This window comes from Acipenser ruthenus, chromosome 1, assembly GCF_902713425.1.
Source record: "Acipenser ruthenus chromosome 1, fAciRut3.2 maternal haplotype, whole genome shotgun sequence".
Taxonomy (NCBI): Eukaryota; Metazoa; Chordata; class Actinopteri; order Acipenseriformes; family Acipenseridae; genus Acipenser; species Acipenser ruthenus.
The window spans coordinates 89,959,109-89,970,482 of record NC_081189.1 but is presented as its reverse complement, the minus strand read 5'-3'; the positions used below and the strand labels follow the sequence as shown (position 1 = coordinate 89,970,482).

General features: G+C 35.0%; 1 protein-coding gene across 1 annotated transcript in view; it reads left to right on the top strand.

Moving 5' to 3' along the window:
* The first annotated feature begins 331 nt into the window (after window positions 1–331).
* LOC117420799 (phospholipid-transporting ATPase ABCA1-like) overlaps window positions 332–11,374 on the top strand; it is a 47,860-nt gene continuing 36,817 nt past the window's right edge. The window contains exons 1-5 of the mRNA XM_034034440.3: window positions 332–533; window positions 4,413–4,527; window positions 5,481–5,574; window positions 10,033–10,174; window positions 11,065–11,183. Coding sequence (XP_033890331.3) covers window positions 4,462–4,527; window positions 5,481–5,574; window positions 10,033–10,174; window positions 11,065–11,183 — 421 coding nt within the window. The 5' untranslated portion in view covers window positions 332–533; window positions 4,413–4,461. The remainder of the gene's footprint in view (window positions 534–4,412; window positions 4,528–5,480; window positions 5,575–10,032; window positions 10,175–11,064; window positions 11,184–11,374) is intronic.

Sequence of the window (11,374 nt, the reverse complement as noted above, 5' to 3'; positions counted from 1 at the left end):
CAAAGCATTTTATTTTCTTCATGCACACAAAGCTACATAGATAAATACCTTGAGTCAAATAATTAATTTGAGCTTTTGCATGTACAGTACTGTATATTGATGCATTAGCTTGTAAATTGCAATGACCCTAAGAAACATAATTTTTAACGGTGACGATACCAGTAGTTTCAAAGATATCTTTAGATATTGAGGAAATGGCATTTCTTTTCATGTACAGTGCTGCCTATCCAGGCGAAACAAGACAAAGGCTGTAGCCCTTTTAAGATAGCTGTTTTCTTTCTACACGTGCTTCCTTGAAAGAACTGAGCTGCACAAACATTGCATAGACTTGGACAGTTTTGACCGAGAGTAACCCTGTCTCTTCAGCGCTCTATAGCCTGTGCTATAAAAGCTGCTTGAGGTTAAAAACACCACTTTTCACAGACGGCGTGAAGTGATCAGTACGTTGGAAAGAACCAGATTTTACGAATATTCTTTTCTTTAAGGGTTTGACATTTATATGTAAAGCATAAACGTTACAGCTGTAGGAAAAGGTAAGTGTATGTCATTATTTCAGTTTTTGTGAAGTCTTTTTTTTCACTCTGGTAACAGTCGTGCAAGTTGTATTAATCGAACTTCCTAATACAAAGCATTTAAAATGTTTTGCACACCTGTTTTAATAAATCTTTGTATATATGCTGCATATGTGAGCTCGTTTTGATAATTATGACAAATCTCTATGTGTATGTTTGCTATATGTGTTGAATTCAATTAACTGTCTTTCTGAAGTATATGTATTTTAAGTAAAAAGATTGTGTACTTTCTAGTGTAGTGTTAATTGTGCTTTTCTTGGTTTTTTTTTTTTTTTTTTTTTTTTAATAAACAGCTTGTGTATTTGTCCTATATTGCAATAATATCTCAGTGTAAAGCATTTTTTTTATTGTTTAAAAACGAGTGCTTTTTCGCTAATCAGTTTGTTACGTATGCTACTAGCCTGTGTGGGTTTTGCCGTTATTGAACATGAAATAAAGCAGAGTTGAAATGACCGACAGTAACCTTTCTTCCTCCGCAACAAAACCTATATCGTGCTGCAAGTTCGAATAGAGAACATGAAAAATGATCACAGTAAACAAATTAAATGACGATTTGAAGTTACTTTTCGTTTAGATTTGGTTTATTTATTAAGGTACATACAAAAAAAGTTTCGAGAGACTGGAATACCGTTCTTATGTTTTGGTGTGTGTGTGTGTGTGTGTGTGTGTGTGATATATATATATATATATATATATATATATATATATATATATATATATATATATATATATATATATATATATATAATAAAAATCAAGTCAAGTACCGTAGCCTATTGTTATGGTTTTTACCATCGGGATTGAATACAACAATACTAAACTATAATTCGTTGCTAATGTGAGTTATAAGATGCTGTTTTTAACAGCAACGATATATCATATGCGCAGTTATATGTACATTAGAAATACTATAAAAAGTGCAAGTATAAAATGAAAAAGAACAAGAAAGTCTCGTGCACGTGTGTAATGTCTGGGCTAAACCGAGTGTTACACGTTTCCTTTATTTTCTCGCTAGGGGTCGTTGTTTGTAGCATTTCAATGGATTCACTTTGTATTTGTCTTAGTTTAAAGCATTGTTAGGTGTCAGCTGTATTTTGTATTTACTTTTTTTTAAAAGTAATTTGTTGGAAGTCACTTAGTTAAATAACACGTTTATTATATTAACAATTCCATGTCATTTCTGCTCGGCTAAAAAAAAACAACAACAACAACAAAAAACGTTCCGTAATCGCCGGTAATTTGCCCAAGACCTCTTTACCATAAACTGGTAGGAATATCACTATGCACCGCCGGGAGAACAAAGAAGCATAAAAAAACAAATGTCAAAAGAAATGTGCATTCCATATCTTCATTGATATGTTAACACCCAAATTACTAGTTACAGACTGATTTGTCATTTAGCTCTGCACCTAAACCGGTCCTTAATTGCTAACTCAGACTCATATACAGTGTAGTTTATTATTGCTATTATTACGATTTTTTTTTAAATTAATTAATTAATTAATTAATTAATTAATTAATTAATTAATTAATTAATATTTAAATGTACTTTAAATTTTACTTTTTCTATGACGCTTTTTTTTAATCTAGGAGGTGAACTAGTGGAGAGTTTTAAAGGTATACAAGTATTACACATTTCTGTTCAGTTTAACAGTTAACCGGCATAGCAATTTGTCTGTGTGACTAAGAACAAATGTCATAATAAATATTAATGCAAATATTTAGCCATTTCGATACACATAAATTAAAGGAAAAATTGAACACCACTATAGCATTAGTAATACCATTATGAAACATTCTGAAGTATTGAAGCTGATGGATGCATAATGCAGATTATAGCCTAACTACAGGGATATTAATTTCATCCACAATGTCTACATTGTCTTTTAGGAACTTAGTTGTTCTTCACACAGTTATTTCCATGTATCAAATGATGTGTAGTGTTACCCCTGTTAGCAGTACCAGGTCATATTTCATTTAAATTGTAAATAATTAGACAGAGTTCTGTATGTAGTCTGTGTTTTGGAAAAGGCAACATTTTAAATAATATTTTGAGAAAATGTGGGGGATTCCAAATAACTTTAGCAGCTTATTGTGTTTTTTGTATTTGGTGATCTACTAGAACCTATTGTTCGATAATAATAATAATAATAATAATAATAATAATAATAATACAAATTTCACTTATATAGCGCTCTTCATGCAAGCATTCCAGGGCGCTTTACAAAATAAAAATAAAAAAGCCTGTGTCTAATATATAATCCAGCTACAAATAAACAGACCCAAACAGGATTTAAAAGATTTAATTGTGTTAGCATTCCTGATATGAATCGGGAGCAAGTGCCAAAGACGAGGGCATTATGACTAAATGTCCTGGCCATAATTTTCAGGATTGTCAGAAGTTACCATTTTCCGATCTCAGAGAACGACCAGGACATATGGGGTCAGCAGATCTTGAAGATAATAATAAGAGGAACTTTAAAATAATAATAGTAATAAAACAAACTTGAATGAGATGGATGCAGTAATTAAAACCAAGATCAGCTACCATCTTCCTTCAAATTTAAGACGCACTTTTTGAAAAAAAGAAAATTATTCTCAGAAATAGCCTGCATCTTAAATTCGAGTACAGTAGTGATGCGTGTATTAAAATCTCCAACAAAAGATGTGACTACCCGAGTACACAAACAGCAATTGCTGAGAAAAGATGAACACAGACGTCACTGTCCGATCTCGAATCATCCATGACATACAGGCAGCCATTTTCAAAGAAGCATCATCAGCTTCCTGAGGAATTTACAATTTGAGCATTTCTATCAAACAGTACCAGCTTGCTGATCAGACCCCCGTATTGTTCGACATGCCGAGCAATACCACAGTTCACAAATTGGGAGAAAAGCAGGTGTGAGTAATCAAGACTGGAAATGAGAAGCAGCACATAACTGTAATGCTCTGTGTGACAGCAGAAGGCTATCATCTGTAATTGACAAACCCAGGACTGGAAGACCCAAAAAGCTGTCTAACAAGGATGAGCAATACTTGAAGATAATATCCTTAAGGAATAGAAAGAAGACAAGTGTTGAGTTGACAACAGAACTGACAGAAGGCACAGGTGTCGTTGCCCATCCATCAACAGTCCAAAGCACCGTTGACCATTGTTCCATAGTGCAATTTCTGTGTTCTTGTGCATATTTTAGCCTTTTAGTCTCGTTCCCCTTTCTTAATATTTCTTACTGTACCACATCCTTTAAGTCATGATTTCAAGAGTGACCTTCGTACTGTTGATTTGATGGACATGCAACATGTCTAAGACTTTTGCACAGCAGTGTATATATACTAATATAGCCTCCAAATTAAAAATAATTACCATTGTACTGTTTCCCTCATATATACTTGCTTGGGAAAATGAATATTTTCCAGTTCAGGGGTGGAATGCATGAGGTGTGGTCAGGTAATGAAGCTATTCAAATCTACAGTGGCCAGAGATCATGCCAAGAAATGGTGTAAAATGACGATAGAAATATTAAACATGTCTGCAGCAGAAAATTAGATGTTTGTAAGAGAAGAGAAAGACAACAGAGGGCCAGAGATATATTAATCTCACATATCACACAGAGCTCTTTTTCATTTGCCATTTTTTAAACTGTCGCACAACTTCTGGTGCAAGGTATTTATGTCATTTCTAGCGAATACGAATATCTGAGTTTTGTATCCGAATACACTTTAAAAAATATTCGTCCGAATATTCGGATATTTGTCCCAGCACTAACTGTATATAAGTTAGAGATGTAATTTAAAGAAAATCAATGTATTTCCTTTTATTTCTTTATTTTATTTCAGCTGGTGATCAAAAACATATCCCTGCTGCGTGGTGGAGCTGTGAAGAAACATGTCTGCCTTCACTCAGCTGGGGCTGCTACTATGGAAAAACTTTGTGTATAGAAGAAGGCAAACAGTAAGGCAGTTTTTCAGTGTGTCCATTTTCAGCAGCTATATCATTGAAGCCCGTCAAATAAAGAAAAAAAAAGTTAGCTTGTGTTGTGTTTGAGCAGGGCTTTGAATTGGGTTTGTTTGTCTTATGTATTTAACCATGGAATCCAGTTCTATCTGTTTGTATCCTGGACATCTACACCTACTGTATAAGTGCACTTGGTGTTACCATGTCTTGTGTAGAAACAAGGGTATTTATTTCTGGTAATTTAATTTATACAGTGTATTATTAAGAATGTGGTTCATGCCCCTGTTTGAACTTTAAAAGATAACGAGCGGCTAAGATTCAAAGCAAATCTTATCTGTCAGGGTCTGCTTTTGCATTTTAAGGTTTCAAAGGCTAAACTGTAAGTAACTTTGTGCCATAGCATTGAATGATTAACAACAGTTACATAATAATATAGTATTGGTGTGTAATGCACAAATCATCAGTGAAATATGAATTTGTAATATTTCAACAGTGAAACAGTACAGCATCAATCAAACAGGGACAACTGAATCTTATTTATAGTGTTTGTAATGAAACGTTTATAATGAAATATGTGAATCTAATGTTTTGTACCATGTGCTTTGTATTACTAAAGTGAAATGCCTTTCTGAGTCAGCATCACGGCTATTAATTATTTAGGAAGCTGTCATGTAATAATCATGAATGTTTAAAACAGTGTTATGTTATCCAGTGTAAAACACAGCAGAAGAATGCATGGGCATAAATAGAACAGGGGAGTTTCTATTGATAACAGCATCTGCTTTAAAGCTTCCCTTGAAATTCAGATTTAGGCTTTGACTGCAGTCCAGGCCGCTGCTAGAACCAGCTTTGAAGTGTGCACTGACTGTCATTTACTAATTATAGGTGTTTGAGATAGAGCATGGTGAGTCCTTATGTGGTTTAAAATGTTGATAATCTCCTTTTTTTAGCTTCAGTTGCTAATTGAGATAGCATGGCCACTGTTTCTGTTCTTCATATTGATCTCAGTGAGGATGTCGTATCCCCCATATGAACAACATGAGTGTAAGTATCAGCAGCTTCCCAGTGCTTTACTTTTTATAACATAGGTACAGTAAAACCTTTATCATGCAAACACCCCTGTTATCCAAACAGCCCCTTGGTAACCTGTCTTGTCGTGTGCAGTGTGCTTCTGCCCTGTTGTCATAGTAAGCATCGGCCCTTAATCTCTGCTATTTACAGTACAGTTCAGTACTGTATGTATGTTATTTAAAGGTAAATGTGTTTTTTCATATGTCTTTTATGTTTATAGGTTAGGAAAGACATAGACAATTTCACAGTTGAAATTTGATTATGCAAACAATTTTCAGAAAATGTTCAAAATGATGACCTTTTAATTATAGTTATGTCTAGGGTTCCTACTATTCGTTTTTTTGGTGTTTTTTTTTGTTTTTGCCAAATCGATGATTAATATAGACGTATATTTTAGAAAGTATTAATCAGGTTTTCTTTATCTTTATTTTTCAATTGAAACAAAGAATGGGTGAAATCGATCTTTATGCTTTAGAAAAAACAGACTTTTTATGCCATTGAGAAATGTCTCATTTAGCGAAACCCCTTTATCATATTCAACATGTAACAAAACCATGGTTACGAACATTCTAATTGAAATAATGTTTGGTCACAGCGGAGCTATACCAAGTTGTAAAGATAAGGATCCTACACAAATTAAAAACATTTCTCAAATAAACTGCAGAGAACGCAGCATACAGATTTTTATAGCATACATTTACAAGTAAAGATAATATGCATAGAACAAAACATTAGATAGTTGAACAGAACTACTTGCACTTACTATTCATAGTCTGAGCTCCGCCCCTGTCCTGCTTCAGCACAGCCCGACTCAGAGTCACTGAAGGTTAGGCAGACGGGCCCGCTTCATCCTGCCATGGGGACTTCAGCCGTCAGTCAGGGTATTGTGCACAATATTCATTAAGTGTTTTCCTCTTGCACACCATTTTCAAAAGAAATGAGTAACTGTCACCGTATACCTATAGCAAAAGCTTATCAACACCTTAACCTGCTAATTTCAAAGTAGGCGCTTTGAATGACAGGTGCTGTAGCTGGCACAGTCGGGGCAGGTCTTGATGATTGACAGTCATTTAAACGAATGAGAGCATTCTAGCGCTGGTTCAGTCAGCGATGTCAGAACGGGGTGAAAGTGACAGTGACAGTGACAGTGAAACAACAGTACTAATGGACCACTGAGATGACTGACAGCGACCCCAAGCCATTCAGAGCGGAACGGAGACGGGACAGGCAGGAAGTATAAAACTACACAAACTAGAGAGGATTTCTAAATGATTATTTTTGGTAAGAAAAATAAAAAAATAAAAAAGAGTAGTTTTACCGACCTTTATCCTATATAAATCTATTTCAGTCAATATTTTTTGGGAATTCGAAGTTTAACGAACTTTACCGATTAATATCAAAAAGTAGCAAGCCTAGTTATATCATATCAGTAGGTTTATTACTATATATACTTCATATTATTGATTGTGGTTTTACTTTTACCTCTGCCCCGCACCCCACCTTCACCACGACATACACAGACTCATAGCCATGTTAGTGAACATTCTGGCTGTCCGTCCTGATACTAGTTAATAGAACTGCATATCAAATAACAAAACAATCCTAAATTACTGAGTTAAAAATGTTTGGGCCATATCAGATAAAACAGCTTTTATAAACGAATTGCCTCCCTATCTATTTTCATCAGCTAGTTTGCTTAAAGAACACGCAATCCTTCATGCAGGATGCATTTTATTGCCTAGAACCTTGAAGCCTGTTAGAATGTATTATTATTAGTATTATTATTATTTATTTCTTAGCAGACGCCCTTATCCAGCGCGACTTACAATTGTTACAAGATATCACATTATTTTTTTATTTTTTTTTTATTTTAGGACACTACAGTACATTTATCATGATAGGACTTTTCTAGTCTAAAACCTAAAGCTGTGATGAAATGCTTTGAGTGTTTCTTGCAAAGTGGTCTAAACAGCCTTTCCGTGTTTAACTAAAAATGATTGTAAGACACATTGCTTACAAATGATTATAAGACACACTGTTTAAAAATGTTTATTCATGTCAGTAAACCAAAAGGTAAAAAGGAAACGTTTGGAATAACAAATTGTTGCAACAATTTGACATTCAGGCAGGGTGCTACAGGGAATATGTGTTTCATGATTCAACAACTAAGTATGTGACTTCTGGCATGTTTTAACTTTACCCCCCAAAAGCTGTGACCTATTAAGCTACAGCTTTTGTTTTTTTAAATAACAGTAACCTGCAGTGGCTGGACACAAAATTAAAAACACCTACCATATCATTGTCAAGAGGATCTAGGGCCACCATAGTCTGTGGTTTATCCTTGCAAAATGTTCCATTGTGCTGACAGGATATGTTAAGAAAAGTCTCAAGAGGTCCACAGCAACCGTGCACCTTTTATCAAAATGTTTTGCTTATTGTGATCAAAACTTGTAACAGTTTGATAGAATTTAAAACATTACAGCAGAGCTGTCTAACCTTTTTGGCAAAAGAGCTATACCGGTTACTGTAATCTGTTGGATTGCCTGGTATTACAAAATATATGTTATGGATGGCTTGCACCAAAAAAATGTTAATCAATCCTAAGGATGACATTCCATTTATATGAACTGTATGCCAACCTCTGTGCAGTAATAATATTCATCATAAAACTTTACTTTGTTTTTAACAATTTAGTTTGTTTTAGCAAGACAATACACTTTTAGTAACATGTGAAGTAAGCCAAAAAGAGAAACCCAAGTCTGAAACACACAGTACGATGTATGAATAGAACCTTATCTGCAATAACAAGCTGTATATTGCACGTTTGTTTACCAAAAAATAATTCAAACTCATTTTAAAAGTTACATTTGCATTATTTGCTATATTTAGCGAATCATCTTTTATTGACAGAAGTGTTGGAGCTTCGTGTAATAGTCTAAGGTTAAACTGATAAAAAAAAACGATCTTTTTTTTTACATGTCATAGAACTGACAGTGAACTTCCAGGAATGGTGTACTCTATGGGGTGAAGGTCATATTCTTACTGAAATACTATTGGATCTATGAAAGCTACACAAGTTTTGACATCACATTGATATAGGCACAAACCAAAATGTTGGTCTATAGTTTCTCATTCTCTAGTTTTATCTTAGAATATATGAAAAAATAACTTTCCATAAACATTCCACAATACACAAAATAGTAAGCAAAACCTATTAGTTCATCAGTGTTTTTCAAAACGAATGCAATCAAAAAATAATAAATTAAAGGACTGTTTTTTTTTTATTTCTAGTGGTTCCTTAATGGTTTGATTAAACATTGAGACAAACACTCAAATTGTCCTTGTGGTTGCATAGTAACACAATCACATGTGTAAAAGTAAATACAGTGTAAATGCAATGGTACATTTTTCATTTTGTGAGTAAGTGTGTTGTTGCACTGCCACTACCCAATCATATGTGTAACAACTAAGGGGCTCATTTTTGTACAGGGCAACTCAGCCTGCGCTGCGACTGACTTACAACCAGTTCTAAAAATGCAATTTTCAATAGGAAAATGTAAAGTCGTAAGCCAGCATAGTAAATTAGTATTTAAATAGCTTCTGTAAGTACAAACTTGCCCATTCGCCGAGGGTTGTGCTGGAAAAGTTTGAAAGACAAACAATGGCTCAAACATGTTACCCTAAAAAAAAGAAAAGCAAACTTCCTATCACAAAACATTGTAAAGCAGAAGAAAAGAAGGCATGGCAAACAATAGTTAATAAAGTTAATGCTGTGTCGAAGGCTTCAAGAAATGTTGCAGACATCAGAAAAAGGTCTTATGATGTTAAAGCCCGTGCTAAAGACAAATGAGCAAAAAAAAAAAAAAAAATACTTTGAGGGGCACTGGAGGAGGGCCTCCCACAGTGCTGAGGAACGGGTGTCCGTAAATATTAGTCCACATCTAATTGGGGGAGTCGGTGGCCATGATATTTTAGGACTCAATAAAGTGGAGTCTGATGTTCCACTGCCAGGCACATCTGCAGGTTATATTGGCACTTCAGCTGAACCCCAGCTGGCAGTGTTGCTTGGGGACATACAATGTATTTATTTACTCTCTTAACCAAAGCAACCATTACATGGCAGATGCATTTAGACATTGAAGACTGGCAGATACCAGAAGCATCCCCAGCTGGTATTTGGAATGAGCCGGTTGCATAAAAGGTTAAGGCAGCAGTAACCTAGATATGCACTGGTATGACACCTGGCAGTAGCACTCTGTAGACTCTGACTGCTCAGGAAAAGTCACCCTGGTCCTATATATTCTATCAGAGTATCTCCTCCTTCTCTTTCTTTCCTCAAGCATTCTAAACTGTAGAATTCCAGATAGCTGTTTAAGTGCAGATTGTGCCAAAATCACATATGAAAATGATAGATTTCATTGTGTTTCGCAGGTCACTTTCCTAACAAGGCCTTGCCCTCAGCGGGGACTCTGCCATGGGTTCAGGGTATCATCTGCAATGCTAACAATCCATGCTTTCGGTACCCAACACCAGGTGAAGCACCTGGAGTTGTAGGAAACTTCAATGAATCAATGTAAGTCAACGGCAACGTTTTAATATGGTTGAAAACTCATAGAGGTCAGTTTCTAAATACCTCAACAACAGCTAAAAAAAACAGTAATTGTAAAATTTAACAAAACTGTACCCTCTTTCTTTTTATGACTGTTTGTGTTTGTTTTACTGTATTTTACCATGCTGTGGTTACTGTACAGCCAGAGCAATGCATTGGCACTTTATTAAATGGGCAGTGGAATGACATTAGAGGAATACCACTGCTATTACAATGGAATGAACCAATACACATACAGTGTGCTATTGTTTCATGGTTAAAATATTTTTTTTAGTTTTTCTTAGCAAAGTAAAGATTTATGGAATCAGTCCACATACTGTTTGAAGAGACAAGATTGAAACTGACTGCTGTCATGTGACAGATATACAGTGCTGCACTGGCTGCTAAGTTTGTTATTTTGTTTTAAGTACATATATTCATTAGCATGAATTAAAGCTATATATTGTGAACTTTTAGCCTGGGTTGATTTACATTGCCATTGCCAAAGCAGTGCATACAACCCTGCAATCTATCTCTTACATTCTGGGGCCCAAATATGCCCACTCTATCACATTCGGCAGCTTATTTTCTGCACATTTTGTCTCATTAAACGATGCAGCTTTATTCCATTTGCATAAGTATGTACCTGAACTGCCACAACACTAATGGTTAGACAATGCATTATGTCCTCTTATATTCTTTGTTGCCATGGAAACAAAACACTATATTGGTGTTCTCGTTGGTTTTTTGGGCAGGTAATGCATTACTGTTCAAAACCAACTCAAGACATATATTATTGTGTGATAATATATTCTGACCCATACATTATTCTGATTTGTCACATTCATTTTATCATTTATTTATTTTCTCCACAGCATCTCACGCCTGTTTTCTGATGCAAAGAAGATCCTACTATACAGTCAGAATGACAAAAGCCTTGGTGGATTCAGAAGTCTTATTAAAGCACTGAAGAACTTGCAGAACACAAGCTCAGGTAACTGCAGTGTTCAATAGTAAAAGTATTGGAAACTAAGTCCAGTACACAAAGCACAGGGAACAACAGTAAAGTTAGTTGTCACAGAATGCTTAGGAATATGTGCTTGTATGTTTAACAAGGTTGTTGGTGGCAAGTTAGCAGAGCGTTTTAAAGTACAAATTCAACATGTTGGACTTTCAGCTAAAGGC